Here is a 19,191-nt window from a genome sequence, read left to right as displayed (position 1 = left end):
GTATAACGAAAATATCACGGTAAGTTAAAATGACAGGCGTTGTGAATCGAGAAATCTACATAAGCGGTTTCTATCTTTAAAATAGAATTTCTATGAAGTTTTGCATGAGGATTTTAAGGAATTTACAAACATTAAGTTTGTGAATTTCTTGAAAAATTAAGGCGAAACTACGAAAAGAAATTCAAAAACGAGGAAAACCGTATGATACAAATTTTATTTGTGAAAATTTTATAGTGAACCAAAAATTGCATAATGAAAGTTTTTATGAAAATAGGTTTGAGTGATGAAAATTCTACCATGCATATTATATAAAATAGTGAAAATTAAAACGTCGTGAGAATTTAAATAATCGGTATTGTGTAATGTTAGTTCAAAATAGACGGGATCATTACAAAAAATAAATTCTTATGGAATCTTGTATAAAACTTTAAAGACAATTTAAAATTTATAAAATGAGTATTTACTTGAAGATTTAAGGTAAAATTTATCATAAACATTTTTCTCTTTTTTTTTGTATGATGAAACTTATGTGATAAAAATTTTGTTTATAAAAAGTCTAAATGAACAAAGATGACATATTAAAAGTCATTATAAATAGTTCAAAATATAGGTATTATATATATATGTATATATATGGAGGGGTTATTGTAAAAAGAGAAGTGTGTCTAAAAAGTGTAGAAAGTAATGTGAGTGGTAGGATCTTGGTAATCAATGGCTAGGATTGAATGTGGGATGAATTAAAGGAGTGTTTTATTTTAAAGGGTAAAAGTGATGTGTTAAAGGGTATTTTTGGCATACAATAATTGGTAGCATGCAGAATGTCAACGTAATATTCATGGAATCTCCTATTTTTATGCAATTTTATATGAAACTTCCAAAATAAACTCAACTACCTAAATACTATCTAATTATTCCACCCCAAATAACACGCCAAAAAGATTGTGAGATTCTATATAGTCAGTCCTCGTCAAAAATTAAAAACACACGTCAAATAATTTCCAACACCCAAAATCGTCTCAATAATTGGCGACGATAAACAGGAAATCGAAGCAGCCGACAGTGTGTTTTTTTTCAATTCCGACAGTGTGTTTTGTGTTACAGTGTGTTTTGTGTTGTTGAAACCCCCAATTTCTAGAGTTTCAGTATATTATTGGTTTTATCGGTTTTATTGTTTAATGGTTTTACAGTGTGTTTTGTGTAGTTGTGACAGAAACACATCAAAAGTCTTCTCGTATACTTGTTGTTTTTTGTCACACCCTCAAAATCCACTAACGGAGTTTTACCGTCAGAGGGTGTGAACTGGCAGGATCGGAATCATTAGTTATAACCAAACCAAAGAAAAACGTTTAAATGAAAGTAAATGCGGAAGCGTAAAACCTTAATTCAAAAGTTGCGTCACGCAGGACGACTTAAAAACCAAAAGTAACTGTTTAAGTTTAAATTTGCAGAATAAAAGTGTTTTCAATAATGCATGCTCCTAAACCGCGCGCCCGCCTCGGCTACCTGAGAATAACATACTAAAAGTGTCAACACAAGGTTGGTGAGTTCACAAGTAAGATAAGATAAATTGTTTAGCGTTTTGCGTAACCTCGTTACGACGTTTAAATGTTGCGTAACCTCGTTACGGCGTTTGAGTGTGTAACCACGTTACAACGTTTAAGTATTGCGTAACCTCGTTACGACGTTTGAGCGTGTAACCATGTTACAACGTTTAAGTGTTGCATTACCAGATAGTGTTATGTTAAATTATATATCGATAGGTAGCTAATCTATACAACAAGTATTGCTAAGTGGTTCGCGACCGAAGCTGACTGTTTATCAAGTGCCCGTCACCAGGTCATCCAGACCATGGTATGTGTTAGCCCAAATTTACACCCACTCAACCTCCAGTTGAGCTATAACGTCGGGTGGGGTTTGTCAAACCCAGTAGTACTACCCAAAAGTGACTCGCTATTCCAAATATTAACCGGTCCGATGTGTGGGACTTCAAGTTGTTACAAATGCCGCTTAGCCTTTACAAGTGATATATAATTTATAACAAAATCTTTCATATGCGTTTATCTCAGAAAATATGTTTATCGGAGTATGTTATCTCCCCCAAGTGGAAAAACATTTGAAAGCAGTTTAAGAGTGGGGTAAGTGAACTCACTGTTTGCGAAGAATATCCGATCTAGATCACCGAGTGATGCGCGTCGTAGAAAACTCTCTAGCGTTCTAAAACAACAAGGAGATTTTCTAAGTATCGGAACGTTTAACGAGTCTCTAGACTCGGCACATAATACCTATGCACGTAACATGTTTCGTGTTTCGTTTGTGTATTGTGTATGACTCTACAAGTACAATCGTGATACGACATATGAGTGAGCAATTACTTCCGTGTCATGTGTTAATAACCTACTTACTAGCAATAATTCCCGTAAGGGCAATTTGGTCAACAAACAAAGACTAACTAACCAATATTTCCCGCAAGGGTAATTTGGTCAATTCATGGCAATCAACTAGCAACTATTTCCCCGCAAGGGTATTTTGGTCAAAATTACAACAATTATATAGAAACTATCATATTTCATGCATTCCTATACAACTCAGCAGCTAGTTTCGTTATGACAGAATTTCTACTCGAAAGATTGTACTAGTTCACCGATTATAACGTCCCAATTAATTCACCAAAAATTACCACAGAAACATACATGTCTTAGGTTTCCAGAACATATTTTATCTTATTTTTATTCCATATAGATTGTTCACAATGATCAAAACATTACAGCTAACTTTTATCAGCCAGATTCATGCACATCAGAATGTTATTTGCAATTCCCGTTAAACGAAAAATCCAATAAATGCAAGACCACTTGGGTTTGGTTCCTAACTCAGTGAGTCAACTTCCAGAAGTGGAACCAACCCAATTGGTCTCGTGGTTCATGAGATATAACATTTACAACATAACCTAACAGCAGGTCTAACAGCTCAGCTTTGCATCACGTTTTTGTAAAATCATAAAAGTATACTTCCACTTATCCAAAAATTACGAATTTATACTTCATAGAAACTAGACTCAACCTAGTTTACTGCAGTACCCACAATCTCAATCAATTTCCACGTTTACACTTCGTTACAGTCAGTTAAACATCGTATATACATTCTGTCCAGAATCTGTTCACATCAAAACTCAACATAATCACAACCTATGAACTATCATGCATCCATATAACCCCCTAGACCCTATAACTACTATCCACGCATATCAATCCCACATACATGCAAGCTTAGGGTTTTATTTACACTCTCAATCAAGGACACAACAATTAACATGCAATACTATCAAACTAGTTATCAATCTATCATCCAATTAACAAGAATCATCACAATCATATACATGCAAGAATCGGCTGACTTAGGGTTTTCACATAACCCATTAAACATAAAAATTACACAACAAGGAGGTAAGAGGTGATCAAGTATACCTTCCTAGCACCTAGTTCTTGGATCAAGGACTTGAATTGGTGTGTGTGTGTGTGATCTATGTGGACGGCAGCCGTGGATAGGGGAGCAAGGGGAGAGCCGATCGTAGGGTTAATAATAATAATAATAGTTAGGGTTTAGAGTTTAAGTTATATTTATAAGCAAACAAGTTACATTCTAGTCCCTAAACTTCCAATTGTTGTTTTTCTCTAGAATATTCCATCATACTTGAACAATAAGATAACATGACCATACCATTATCACATAGCACATAATCCTAACACATATTAATCATATAATTAGTGTCTTGACGTTTGTCGTTTATTTGTCAATCGTTTGCGTTAACTCGTTTGCGTTTCGGTGCAAATCCCGAAAGACTACACATGTAGTAAGTGTTAAGCGTCATTTAAACCCTAGTTTAAATGTAATGAAGTGTGCGTTAAAGATTCAACGATCTTAAAGTTTGAATTGACGGAGTTGAGTTAACGAGGTTAACCTGAAATTGACGATTGTCACATTTTTCTTAGTGTTGGCTATAACCAGAAACACACCAAATATATTGGTGTGTTTAAAATATACAAGTTGGCGCAATTAACTCAACCTGAAGATTAATAATAAGATCTTGATAATGAATATACAAATCACGATCGTGCATGATTATATCAATTGTTGTTATTTTTTATTAATTGTGAACTAAATCCCGAATAATAAGGAAGAAATACTAGATGTATAATAATTTTTTATTAATTATAAATTTACATACCATAAAAAGAAAAAAAAATTAAGATTACAATCCTACCCTTATTATCTAATGGTGGAAAATGCTTCCTACACTTTTTAGGAAAATATAACTTTTTATTTTAACCTTTCTCTCTCTCTCTCTCTCTCTCTCTCTCTATATATATATATATATATATATATATATATATATATATATTCTTACATTGAAGAGATCATGATAAATAAATTTTTGTAACAAAAATCGCGGTGAAATCAAAATGAGTAAATTTGTATTAAATCTTTACCATGTGAAATCAAAACATATTAGAATGAATCATAACGGTCCAATAGAATTATATAAATGAAAATTTTGTGATGAGAATTTAAATGACAAAGTAAAAAGGAAAAATTGGTTAAATATTTGAAATTTGTAAATAATGTCTTAAGATTTAAAGGCGGAAAAATCGTGCATGAACCACCATGACTTGATATTCCGACACTAAAAGCCTTTTTGCAAAAATACCATGTTGGAGTCTAAACATGTGCACGTACCACCGCGTCTTTTTCATGTTTTCGACTCAAATAGCGATTATAACAAAAATAATAAATCTGAATACAAAGTCATGTCAAAACACTAGTCCACGAACCACCGTGGTTCTATTGTTTTAACACCGAAAATTAGGATGGCGACCGGAATGCTTGCATTCGACAACTTACAGTGGTCATCTCATATGAGATAATCTGTAAGGGGATTTGAAACAATGGGATCCAAGTTAAGCTCGTGATCCATAAAACACAATAAAAACTAATGTTTTCGCGGTAAGGTAAGGATACCTTATATTATTATGAAAATGCATGCATGTGTATATATAAAATTTATCAAAAGGAAGGTAAGGATACCTTAGTATGTTTCGAGTATTTGTGTATATATATGATTTGATTAAATAAATAAGTATATAAATAACCAAGTGTATTGAACAATCAAGTAGGGTAAACACGTATATGAAACACGTATAAGGACCCTAAAACAAAGACTATACTAGGTCGTTATGTCTAACCACCTATCTTATAGTCTTGTGGCTCTGATACCAATCTGTCACACCCCGACCAAAGCCGGCGGAACATGCCGAGGTGCAACGTGATTGGACAAATACACAAAACACTATTTAAAGTGACAATATTTAATCAACTCATTTTATTTCATAAATCAATAAACAACACATCTCGTTCATACAAACAAATTGAATACAAGTAAACAAATATATTGTTCGTTTTACTAATATCCTAATAGTCTTGGTAACGTTTTTCATCAAGTCCTCGAGTCAACAAAAGTCAAACCTGTAACATTTCATAAAATAAAGTTTGTCAACACAAAGGTTGGTGAGCAATTCATAAGTTTGGGCATATAAGTATATAGTAAGAAAAAACCACAAAACTTGTATACGAAACAATAAATAAAAGCAATAACTTGGATAAATATATATCGCTAATAGAATTACGTTAGCGACACCTAGCTATAAGGGGATGCCAAATAGTCTAGGATTTTATAGTTATCTTTAATTGCATTACGTTAACGACACCTTGCTATAAGGGGATGCCAAATAGTCTAGGATTTTATAGTTCCACCAACCAAAAGCGATAAAACATAGGCATATAATCATAGAACACCAAATCGAGCAATTATTTAAGAAAAGTATACAACAACGTTTGTGGGTTAAGATTCAAGTATAAAGCATTTAGTTGAATAAGTATGAAATGTCACCCCCAAAACGAAAGATGGAAAACGGGGTATGAAAGTACTCACGTTCAAGTAATAAACTTGAAAAGTTGGTAATTTGAAGATTTGTCGGAACGACGAGTTAATGTATGAAGCCTAAATAAAAGAAAGTCTTGGATTTAGAAAGGTTGTCTTGAAGATCTTTAAATAAAATAATTATTGCAAAAAGTAAACAATTAAAGTTCAAGGTATATAATGTAACTATTTAAGAATTTATAATAATAACCTTTTAAAAATGTAAGTTTGCTTGAAACCGGGTTAAAGTATCTAACCTTAATATTTACTTAACCTATGATAAGTAATAAGGTGAGAAAATGCTAAATGCAAGTTCCTTTGGGACAAAGATACTAAAACGGGTCTTTAACGAGTGTTCGGGTTGTTGGCTCGGGTCTTGATAATTGGTCAAACCTAAAGTCAACTTTCCAAAATAATGAATGTTATGAGATAACTCAATAAAACTTTATAAGACTTAACCAAGTATGTAGATCTATTGTTTTAGAACTAACAACGTACGTTAAGTGAGTGTTCGGTTTTGTCGGTCCAAACTATGTTATGTGATCAATTTGGATCCAACATTTCCAAGAACTTAAGAAGATAATTAAAATCAGTTTGTAAACTATTTTTAAAGAAGTATACAAGTCTTGATAGCTAAAAACACACTTGTGTGTCTTAAGCGAGTAAAAATCGGATTGGTTCGGTTTCCATCTCACAATACGTTCTTGATGGTCTCCGCATGCCCAAATAACCAAGAACTTGTATAAATGAATTTTAGAAACTTAAAAATAACATAAATCATGTTTAAAACAATTATTTAACAAAACTAGTAACAAGTTCGGTTCACGGTTTGGACTATTTACGGTTAAACCGAGGTTAGTCTCTACAAACCCCCACCATGGAACTTCATAAATATGACAACAAACTAAAAAGATCATAAGTTAAACAAGATTAATATGTGCAAACAAGTTATGTGTGTGTATATATCAAGAACACGAAAACCTCCGTAAAGCCTTGGCTTACGAGGTCCGAAACTTAACCAACCGGAGTCGGAGAAGTAATTACCAAAGGTAACAAGGGGTGTGTATTATATATATGTTATGCCACTATAAACAAGTATTAATAAGACTACATAAGCTAAATAGAATGAAAGATTAAACTTGGTTTGACATTTGGAAGTTAACCCTTCAAGAACACATAAATAAAAAAACCTTGGATCTATAGAGAAATGAGAGAGTTTTTGGAGATGTAGCAAGGAATAATGAAGGGGAAAGTGTGTGTATATATAGGGTAATAATGTTGGTGGTCAAATGTGGGTGTTAAACACAAGAAGTTTTATGCAAAAAGGGGTCAAAACAAGCACAAAACCATAAAAACCGGTAGCTGCAGCTGAAGCAGCTCGCGCCGCGCGATCGTAAAAGGCTCCCCCGTCGCGCGGCGCGACGGGTTGGAGGCTGGAATATTTTTTAAACTTTCAAAATGACAGTTTGGCCCCCGGAGTTGGTTTTAAGTGTTTTTAAAGCGTTTTAAGGCTCGAAAAGGATGTTTTCAAGACTCAAAAAGTGTGAAACAATATTGTAACATAAAACCATCATTTTGAATATGTCGAGGGTTTCGGTTTACAAAACGGGTCGGTTTACATAATAAACGAATACAAAACGAAAATACGATTGACCCAAATCGACGAATGTCACAGTCGCGACCGCGGGGCGATCAACTAGCCGTTGGCTAGTTAAAGTTTAAAAAAATAGCCGTTGGCTATTATTAAATGTGAATTTTTTTTAATTCAAACTCACTTTAAATAACTACCCCATTTTATAACAATAACACTACATTTCTCTCTAATAATTTAAAAATCTCTCAAGTAGCTCAAATTAATAACCATGTCGGCTCGGGTTACGGTAATATCAATATCAACGACACTCAATTTCCCAAGGGATTGAACTACATGGACGACGAATCGTTTCAAGCGTTCTTGGATATGTCACAATCCGATTATTCGGTCCCGGAAACACAACCGGAGCCTACACCGGAGAAGCCGGCAAAACGATCCCACAACAAGAAGTGGAGAAAACCGGAGAAGCGGATGGTCCTTCGGCACCGGCTAAGCGGAAGACTACTCCGTGGTCTAAAGAAGAGAAACTTGCGTTGGCAAAAGCTTGGATTGAAATATCTCAAAATCAGGACGCGGGTAAATTATTTCACGAATTTTATTGTTTAATATATCTTTTAAGTTTTGTGTGTACTTATTACATTTTTTGTTATTTATTTTGTAGCCGACTTTCAAAGAGCTCGAGTTTTTTGGGCCAAGGTTCGGGAATGTTTTTATGATCAAGTGGGGAGTAGGGCTCGTACGGAAAATATGATATCGGGTCGGTGGACCGATACTCGTAAATATGTAGGATTGTTTACCAACATACATAACCGCAATGCTAACAGAATGCGGTCGAGTGGGTCCGATGATCTCGCGGTTTACCAATCACTTGTGATGAATGGAAACAAGAGGTGTTGAGGAGGTACGGGGTGGTGAAGACGTTTGACGACGGCTATTTGTGGGAGGTGTTAAGAAAGTGCTAGAAATGGATTGAACTATGTGCGGAGGACGTGCCCGATGGGGCAAAACGTACAAAAACTAGTGCGTCCGGCACATACGTCTCTTCGAGCAGGTCGGAGAATCAAATTGACTTCGACCTAAACTTGTCTGAAGGTCATTTGAAAGACCAAGGTTGTAGCCACCCTTCGGGTAGGGATCGTGGGAAAAAAATGGTTGTTGATGACGACTATAAAAAAGAAATTAACGAATTGTCAAGTGGCCTCTTGTAACGATTCCGACGAAACCAGGTATACCCTAACCGGTAGACGTTAGTTACGTCATATGTAATGTCGGGTACAAGAGTTACCATGGTAATTATACGAGAATACATGGTTCATTGTATTGATTGTACGTGAATATATAATTCACCGTATTGAATATGCGATCAAACGATCGATAGTTATTGAAACCCGAATGAATCGAGGGTTCAATTATAGACGAGATATATGATATTTAGTGATGTTACGAAGTATTAAAGCTTCGGAATAAGTGGATTAAAGCACAGAAAAAGGATTTCGATTTAATAGTACGTCAGTACGTTAAACGAAACCTTTAATACCAAACCGAGCAAGAGACGATCGATCAACTGAAATTGATAAATCCCCTACCCTACCAATACCGGTACCGTATATTCTAATAACCCCAGATGTTCACCTGAACCGTCGACCCTCACGTACGGACGGACCTGTACCTGAACCCATCCTTGTTCCATTAAAATAAAAATAAAATAATAATAATAAAATGGATAATAAATGAGCTGATAAAAATAATATATAGAAATATATATATATGTATTGCTCACTCTCCAACATATGAGACATACCACCTCCAGATCGAGAATTACTGAATTTAGCAAACCTAGAACGCCTGAGGACATTGGCTGAGCAAGTGATAGAGTTTCCCATAATAGTAATTAATAATATTTGAAGGCAACCCATGTAGCGCGATTACCTTGAACCTTACAACTCCCTATGTTAACTTTACATCCGTTAGATGCCTATACCCATGTATACTCGAATAGAATGATTACCCATACACAAAGAAGTGTTGGAATCATTATAGCATAATTGGTTATTCGTTCGTAGGTGGTATTCCGCGTATACCGGAAATACGAATAAACACGGATATTATAACTCCGTGGTATGTAATCGTTTGGTGCTCACGGTGAGCATGTATCGGTTATGCTGACATGCAGAAGGATATTGGAATCAAATATATTAAACATTAACCTTGTTGAGAAAGATCTATATGTCGGTTGGTGACAAGGATTATGAAACATATTTGAACGTTAACCGACTTCAGGTTAAGTCCATGTGAGATCATATTTGTGGGACATATATATACTAGATACTGGTATGTGTAATATGTATGATAATATTTGGTGTGTATGTATACCTGTTATTATGATTGAGCTGGTAACGAGTTAAACGGTGAGATTAATATTGATTACTGCGTACGGGATGAGTACGGCAGAATGACATAAAAAGAGTAACTCCAATGATGGAGATTGATATGATTCAGTTGATTGCTCAAAGATAGCAGATGATGATACCGAATGTCGTATCACAGATCACTGCTAGTGTTGATACAAATGTGATCGCAAGATTGTAGATCGAGCAATCACATGAATATGAATATTTCAATTCTTGGTGGTATTACTAAAAGTGATAATGTTCCACCGAATACTATTATGACTACAAGTATTAGTTATAAACTAAACATGAATAGTAGTCGTAATGAATTAGATCCGGTATGAAGGATATGTCTGTTGATTGTGTTAAGGAAATTATTAATAGGGTACTGATGGTAAAGGGAGGAATAGATTAACGAGTAGATAGAAAAGATCGAAATGGTTAAGGATATTGGTAAGAGACTAGAACACTGTGTAGTGAAATATGCTACAGATATGTTGGTAGATTATGTTGTATCGTGATGGAACACGATGGTACAAAATTATTGTTAGAAAATTATTGCTCAGAGGACATGGTCGGAATTTAAAATTCTTGTGCTAGAGCACTTTTATTCGAGTAATTAAGTTCAGGGATTGGGAACTGAGCTATAAAAAAAATAGAAATGTTGCGTGCTGATTACTTAGAACACGCTAATTGTTTGAAGGAATTGTCATGTCTGGTAACATGGCTAATTACCCCTGAAACTAAGCGAAGTGAGCGCTATATTGGGGACTAACTCCATCGATAAGGAGTATAGTCAATCCGGTAAAATATACAACCTTTGGAAGGGTTGTGTCACAAGCCAGCATCGATATATTTAACTCTATGGGAAGCAGACTGGAAGGACGTTAGGTGAGACGTCGGGTGTTAAAGAAGAGAAGTGATAAAGGCATAGTGCAAGATAGGCCTTTGAATAAGTAGGTAAGTCCTACAACCCAGAATTATACTAAGACTAGTTCTGGTGTGAAAACATGAACCGCATAAAGGGTCATTCCCTAAATGTGGAAAATATGGTTATCGGCAGGAAGAAGAATGTCGAGTGATAGTAGGCCACAGGTGTAGTAAAGATGGACGTAATGCCACTATTGTAGAACCAAGTGAAGCCATGTGAACCGACAACCCCAACCCATTCGTGTACAACCACTCCGAACCCAACAACTTCAATAACAATCCATCCAAAGAAATCAAATTATGCCAAACAGTTGTACTTGTTAGGAATGTGGCAGTACAGAACGTTTCAAGAGAAATTGCCCAAAGTTGAACCAAGGTGTTGTTGGAAGATGAACCTCATGACAAGCGTCAACCTCTGATCAAGCAAGGAGCCGTGCTTTTGGGAGTAATTCAAATAAAGCAAGTCATGATCCAAAAGTGGTATTAAGTACGTTGTAGTTTTAAATCAATAGACTTCAGCGATATTTTTACGGTCGTCGATAGAAGTTAGCTCCTGTTAACCTCCTATCATTTGGAAAGATACCGATTAGTGAAACTATAGAACCCTATACTGTAGAATCGCTAACGGTAAACCCCTAATGGTTAACTAAATTGTTCGGAATTGTCCTATTATTCTGAACGATTAACCTTTCCTTATTGACCTACGACCAGTAAAGTTAAGAAGTTTGACGTAATAGTTAACATGGACTGGCTAACTCGACATGAAACTGAAATCAATTATGAAAAGAAGATGATTAGAAGCTCTCCTTCGGACGATGAAGCGATTAGATACAGAGAAAAGTGTACGGTATTATGTTACCACTCTAATCTCATTTGGAGATGTTATAGTATTTACGACAAGAAGACGTGGTGTATTCAACAAACGCGTTTGCCAAAGTATTTAAAAGAAAACATACAGAAGATATCCCGGTGGTACGCGAATTTTCACAAGTTTTCCCAAAAGAACTTCCTGGATTACCGCCAACCCGACATGTCAAATTCGGAATCAATTTAATACCTCAAGCTGGCACTGTTGCTAAAGCATCTTACCGACTTACACCAACTGAAATGCAAGAATTATTAGATAAGGTTTTATACGACCTAGTTAGTCACCATGGGGTGCACCAGTGTTATTTGGGAAATGAAGGACGGAAGTGTTAGGATATGTATTGATTAGGGAGAATTGAATAAAGTGACGATCAAGAGTAGGTCCTCACTTCTTCGAAGTGAATGATCTGTTTAATCAACTGCAAGGGGCGATTTATTTTTAGAAAATTGATCTTAGATATAGTTATCACCAAATGAGAAATCCAAGAGGAGGACGTTGCAACAACAGCGTTTCGGACTCGCTACGGCCATTATGAATTCCTAGTTATGCCTTTCGGGTTAACAAATGCGCCGACAGCATTCATGGAACTCATGAACCGAGTCGGTAAACTTTATTTTGACAAACTTGTCATAACATTCATTGATGATATTTTGATATATTCGCAACGTAAAAAGGAGCACGAACGACGGTTAAGGAAAATTGTGGAAGTGTTAAAGCAAGAGGAGCTATACGTGAAGTTTTCGAAATGTGATTTTGAATAAAGAAGGCATAATTCCTTGGTCATGTTGTAAAGCAACAAGGATTTCACAAAGATCCAAATAAGATAGAAACCATTAAAATTGGCAGTCACCCAAGGCGCCATAGGGAATGCGCCAATTTTTAAGACTAGCCGGAGATTACCAGCGGTTTATTGAAGAATTTCTAGCATTACCCAACTCATAATCCTTTTTACAACGCAAATGTACAAATTTTATAGATGATAAGAGACCGCAGTCTCATGTTCAACGAAAGAGGGGTCGAGTTGTTAAGCGATTATGACTGTGACATCCGTTACCACCCCGGCAAGGCTAACGTCGTAACCGATGCCTTGAGTAGGAAAGATCGGGTTAAACCATTGCGAGTGCGAGCGTTGGGGATGATAGTCCAGTCGAACCTTCGAACCTGATTCGAGTCGCTCAACGTGAGGCGTTGAAAGAGGAACAATTGGAAAAGAAGGAACCTTACGGCAATGAGGAGAATTTCGAACAGCGCGTGGACCTAAATTCTCTACTTCAAAAATCGGGTTTGGATCCCGACCCTCCATGACCTTCGTGAATTAATCATTGACGAAGTGCATAGATCGAAATAATCCATACATCCGGGATCGGATTTGACTATTGATGATACGGATATCTGAAAGGATTTTTATTAATGGCCGAGTTTGGAGAAAGATATGGTTACGTGTGTTGGTGAATATTGAGTTATGCCAGAGATAAGGCTGCACACCGAAAACCCTAGGGAACGCCACGACGACAGAAAATTCGCCAATGATAATGGGAATATATTACAATGAATTCTTGCCCAAATTCCTGATGGTGAAATGGTATCTCGTCGTGGAGTACCATTTTCAATGATCTCAGATAAAAATAGTCATCCTACTTCCATTATTGGAAGGCGGGGAAGGAAGCATCGAGAGCTTGAAGCTTTCTATGGGTGAAGTACTTATCACCAATTTGTAAATTGAAAATGGGCGTCAATCAAGCCATAAGATTTGAATTGATTCGAGAAACAACCAATCGGATTTATAATATTTAAGATGAGTTGAAAGCATCACGAGATTGGCAAAGGATTTATGCCAACATTCATAGGAAACCATTGTCATTGGAAAGAGGTGACAAGGCATTTTTAAAGGCATCACCTTAGAAAGGTGATATGAGGTTTGCCAAAACCGAAAATAGCTCCTTAATATATTGGGCCTCATGAGATTATCTCCATGATTGGTCACTTAGTTTATTGATTAAAGTATTCCAGGGGCTAAGTACTATACATGATATTTTGCCATGTATACGGATTGAAAAGTGCCTAAGCGATGAGGCAACGAAAGTACTAGTAATAGAGGTACTCATAGAAGACATGTTTGATATCATAACTAATTCCGTAGAGATAGTAGACGGGAAAACTAAACAGTTTGGACATACCAAGCGTTATTAATTAAGATTAAGTGGAAATTCACAGCGAGAACCAGATTATACTTGGTAACGCGAGGGTGAATTCTGAAGGAAAAACCCCCCACCTTTCTCTCGAAAGGAGATAGTGGGCGTGTAAAATTTCGAGGACGAAATTTCTTAACGGGGGGAGAATGTAACGATTCCGACGAAACCAGGTATACCCTAACCGGTAGACGTTAGTTACGTCATATGTAATGTCCGGTACAAGAGTTACCATGGTAATTATACGAGAATACATGGTTCATTGTATTGATTGTACGTGAATATATAATTCACCGTATTGAATATGCGATCAAACGATCGATAGTTATTGAAACCCGAATGAATCGAGGGTTCAATTATAGACGAGATATATGATATTTAGTGATGTTACGAAGTATTAAAGCTTCGGAATAAGTGGATTAAAGCACAGAAAAAGGATTTCGATTTAATAGTACGTCGGTACGTTAAACGAAACCTTTAATACCAAACCGAGCAAGAGACGATCGATCAAGCCGAAAAAGATGCGTAATAACTAATAATATGACGTTTTAAGTTAATAAGTGTCATGGATTAAGTTTTTAAATCGGTTTTATATAAATTTCAATTTTTAGACCAAAAACGACCGTTTTAGCCTCGTTTTAAGCTGAATTAAACATTTAACCGAGAAACGAACTGAACCAGATTATCCAAAACATTATCCAGATTTCGGAAATCCAAGTTTGTGGCCAAGAATGAACTTGTGGGACCACCCCATCCACCCCATATGTCCGATCGGACCACACACATCAAAACACACTTCATTTTCTTTTTTTCACAACACAATTCAACAAACCTCCAATTCTCTCAAGACCAAGAGCCAAAAACCGAGATTTTTGACAAGAAAAACCGAGGTAAAATTTTGTTATGTACGTGTTTATGTTCGTTTCTTGAGTGTTCTTGCAAGGAAATGAGATTCCAAGTGAAAAAGGGTGAAAGCCTGAGATGGAACCGATTCTTGCATGATCAAGTGATGTATACGGGTTATACAAGGGATCTTGGTCCAAGAAAGGAGTTAAACGAATCAAAAACGAATGTTTACGGTTAAATCTTTGTTTTTAAAGTATAACCGAAACCATGAAAGAAATGGCTTGATTGTGGGTGTAACTTGCTTGGTACGGTGTTATTGTGCTTGTAGGTGTTGTACCTAGTTGCTAGCAAAGGCTAGAAAGCGAGACTCTTGCGGTTTAAGGCTAGAAACACAAGGTAGTTCGGTTTTGTATGATTTATGTATTTTGGACAGATTGTGGCTTGTTTGGAGTTAGGTCATGAAATTTTACAGAGGTGTTAAACACATGAAAATATGAGTTCTGTGAATTTTTGGTAATTTTTGGATAAAGGATGAATATTTGGTGAATTTAATGCTCGGTTTTGGCCAAAAATGGTGAAAAATAGTTAAATATCATGAAAAATTCTGGAAAATTGCAGATAAGCTTTTCATATCATGTATAAGTCACACACAAAATTTTAGGACCGTTGGAGAAGTCTAAGTAGGCTTTTCGGTTAAACGAGTTCTAGGGATTTCTAGCTCGGTTTTGGTAAAAAGGGCATGTAAAAGAAGATTTTGGTTCTGGAAAAATTACAGGGGACTATGTGGATGGCAGGGGACATCCAGAAAAAATTTGGGATTTTTCTAAGATCGTTTGGTATTTACGACATATTTAGTGTTTAAATGGTGTTTAAAAATAGATAAATAAATTTTAAATATTAGAATTAATTCTGGAAATATTTTTATAAAATTCCCCACTGTTAAAAAGTGATTTGTGCAAAATTTCAAGATCCGAGAGTAAACGGATAATTAATCGTGCTAATTATCAAACTTTTAAAGTTAAAACGCGTAAACCGGTGAAGTTCGCTTAAGCGAGCTGACTGGTGTATAAAAACCCTAAAAATGAACTATTTTCATATAAATGAGTTAAACGAGTAAAAATAAATCATCCGAAAATAATTCGGATGATCTGAGTAATTTTAACCTATTTTAACAGTTTCCGGTACGCCAAAGACGGAAACGGGTCCCGCGGCCAATCGGGACGTCTAAACCGAGCTATAATTTCGCATTTTAAATTAAATTATCAGACAACCACTATTTTCGGGTCGTGTGTGACCAAACTCATTTTTGAAACATAAAAACGGATAATCGTGCTAGGCACGCAAAACGAGAAAAAACGACTAATAGCAATTGTGACCATGGAACTCTAAACGATATCACAATCTGAGTCCGGAAAAGTGTTTCTGGGTTAACATTACCCCCGGAATGAGTACAGGACTGGGTTAACAGTGTCCCCAGATGTACCGGTTGATACGATTAAAGTTGTATTAATAATGAGTGTATAGTAATGATCGTAGGGATCATATTACAGATTGGACGTGTTAACTGATAATGATTGTTGTTACCTGCTTGCATGTGCTAAGGTGAGTTTCACGAGCCCCCTTTTATTGAACTGTTTAAATATTTTCCCGGGGCGGAAAGCATGTTTCTATCAAAATGTTAAGTACATGCTGATCGCATGGAAATGAATGTATTTATATAATGTTTATTGTACGGGAATCGTACGGTAATGTATTAAGATGGTAATTGTCTGAGTTGCTAACATTGTAAGGCCCGAAACAGTGTTCTGGGTTAACAGTGTCCCCAGAGGTTATTAAATGGGTTTCTGGGTTAACAGTGTCCCCAGATGGTATTAAATGTGTTTCTGGGTTAACAGTGTCCCCAGAGGTTATTAGATGTGTTTCTGGGTTAACAGTGTCCCCAGAGGTTATTAAATGTGTTTCTGGGTTAACAGTGTCCCCAGAGGTTATTGGATGTGTCTCTGGGTTAACAGAGGTTTCACTTGTGGGCTCAGCATAATTACATCGCTAAGATATGATTACTATAATGATTTGTCATCGATTACTTAAATTAGTGAAACTCACCAACTATTCGTAGTTGACCCGTTTTCTCACATGCTTTTCAGGTACAACTAAGATGAAGTAATTGCTTACGTGCTAAGTGCTTGATGTGTGTAAGATTTGCGTGCTGAATGTTAGGATACATTATAATAAATAGAATTATGTATCGTATTGTATGATGTGTGTATCACCTAGACGGTAATGAAATACAAGATAATGTAATTTGAAGTATATTAATGCATTCAGTTTTCTTTATAAACAATGTGGTTGATATCAGAGGTGTCTGTTGCATCCCGTTTACGTTTTCGCTGCGGTTATGGGGTGTTACACCTCTTCTCGATTGGTGAAGCTCGACATAAATGAAACCGTTTCAAGAGTTTGGCTTTTCTAGCCAAAGACTTTAGCCACCTACCGTCATCAGACCAAGCGCTAATAGAGGAAGAAAAAGATCGTATTCGGAAGGAATTTGCGACACAAAAATAAAAACGCTTTTGTATTTTTATTTATGTTTTAATGAAGTACTTTAATATATAATTGTGTGCATAACAAAAAATAAATAATAAATAAATAATTCAATCAAGCCCCGAATTACCTGACCACTACACCCTCTAGGGCTTAGTTGATAGGTTTGATCCAGGGCCATGTCATCGCTTACGTGTCGGGTTTTGACTTAGAGCTCAACCAAGCCCCAGTTATCCATAGCCTAATTGAGACATTTTAAAAAGTTAAATAAAAGAAAGAAAGTTGAAAAAATGAAAAATGGAGATATCCAAACCCGAATTCATCATCTTATCTATTTGAAGGTAAGGTTGGGTTCCTCTTGTATCCATCCATCCATCATCTACAATACAATGGTTGTTCTTGTTCGTCTTACTCCAATTCCAGTTTCGCAAAGGCTCCTATCATCCTCCTCCCGATTACCCTCTAATGCCTCCTGCTGCTGTAAGTACACTTTTCTTTTCTTTTCTTTTATGCACGCACACCAACTGTTTGGTGAGTTCTTTTATAAGACTTTAGGATAACCTAATTCCTTTCATATGTGGCTGCCTATTATTATCAATTTCAATTGTTGTTTCATATGTGCCTATTTTTTGACCAACAGTGTTGGAACATCACATATTATTATTATTATTATTATTATTATTGATGGTGATGTCAAATGTGACCATTAAGCATTCATTTCAAACTTCAAATTACAATCACAGGTGCAATGTAAGAAGCAACATTTTAAAACAATGAATTTAGGGAAATAAAGTACTATATTTAATATGATGATGATGATGATATGACAAGAATCAAACAAACTGGTAAAAAGACAGTAACCATTTGTGTATAGGAAAACTCAAAAAACATTATTTATTGCACCAACAATGTGCTTATGATACCAAACAGCATATAATAAGAGAATCATTATGAGAAAACTCTTGTATTATATTATATTTGCTTTCTAATTCTCTCTGTGTCTTCTACAGATCATCTTTGAATTATTATGAAACGATCAGTCTTTCACTGTTTTTTCTGTTTATTGTTATCATATAATCATGATTCAGAAGCAATATCAGTTTTCAAAAACTCAATCTTCAAATCCATGTTTACATTATCCTAGTATCTTATTTACTTATTACTATTATTATCATTTTTGTGTAGTTTCCAGGGTGGTGCGTTTGCAAGCCGCACATTTCAATGGGGTGCGCGTTGAGGGGATTAAACCAAGAAGAGATGCAATGGTTGTGAAGGCGTCTGCAGAAATAGATGGCGCAGAGCCTAGTGATCCTCCTCCCTCAGAAACAAAAAAGGAGGAAAGTAGTTTGTCTGTCGAAGAGCTTCCATTGGAGTCAAAACTTGAGCTGAAACTGCAGCAGAAGATAAAGATGAAGTTGGCTAAAAAGATTAGGCTGAGAAGAAAGAGGCTCGTTAGGAAACGCCTGCTGAGGAAAAAGGGTCGCTGGCCGCCTTCTAAGATGAAGAAGAACAAGAATGTATGAATCACCATCTGTTGTATGCTTTTCTCGGGAGTTTAGAAGTTTTCTAAATACACGGATTATCGGCTGCTTGTTTGTATTTGCTATTATTAATTAATTAATGACTCTGTTGGATTAAACCTATCACAACCTTTTCTTTGATAGATGAATTATTTGATAACAAGTCGATAATTAACATCACTTGTTCAATCCACTCATGAGCACAATAATAATTATTTTAAAAACGCGAATTAGTTTTATCAACAATAAATAAATGTTAAGGGCTTCACTTGTATATGAAATCAATTATGCATCTTTATCTCTGTGGCTTGTGTTTCACAATAGTAGGTACAAATCGTT

The 19,191-nt window shown here is 35.8% G+C and overlaps 1 protein-coding gene across 1 annotated transcript; it reads left to right on the top strand.

Moving 5' to 3' along the window:
* Positions 1-17,721: 17,721 nt before the first annotated feature.
* LOC143563969 (large ribosomal subunit protein cL37 alpha) lies at positions 17,722-18,971 on the top strand. Its single transcript, XM_077051378.1, has 2 exons — positions 17,722-17,812; positions 18,518-18,971. The coding sequence occupies exons 1-2, from the start codon at positions 17,722-17,724 to the stop codon at positions 18,853-18,855; spliced, it is 429 nt and encodes a 142-aa protein (XP_076907493.1). The 3' UTR covers positions 18,856-18,971.
* Positions 18,972-19,191: the final 220 nt, after the last annotated feature.

Source organism: Bidens hawaiensis, unplaced genomic scaffold, assembly GCF_021521415.1.
Source record: "Bidens hawaiensis isolate Kalapana, Puna unplaced genomic scaffold, B.hawaiensis_p1.1 tig00021676_1, whole genome shotgun sequence".
Classification (NCBI taxonomy): domain Eukaryota; kingdom Viridiplantae; phylum Streptophyta; class Magnoliopsida; order Asterales; family Asteraceae; genus Bidens; species Bidens hawaiensis.
Note: the sequence above shows the minus strand (reverse complement) of the source record. Positions and strands in the feature narration are given on the sequence as shown.

Coding starts and splice junctions, on each gene's coding strand:
- LOC143563969 (XM_077051378.1), top strand. CDS start 17,722: ATGGTTGTTCTTGTTCGTCTTACTCCAATTCCAGTTTCGCAAAGGCTC. Junction 17,813..18,517: donor CTCTAATGCCTCCTGCTGCT/GTAAGTACACTT, acceptor ATTTTTGTGTAG/TTTCCAGGGTGGTGCGTTTG.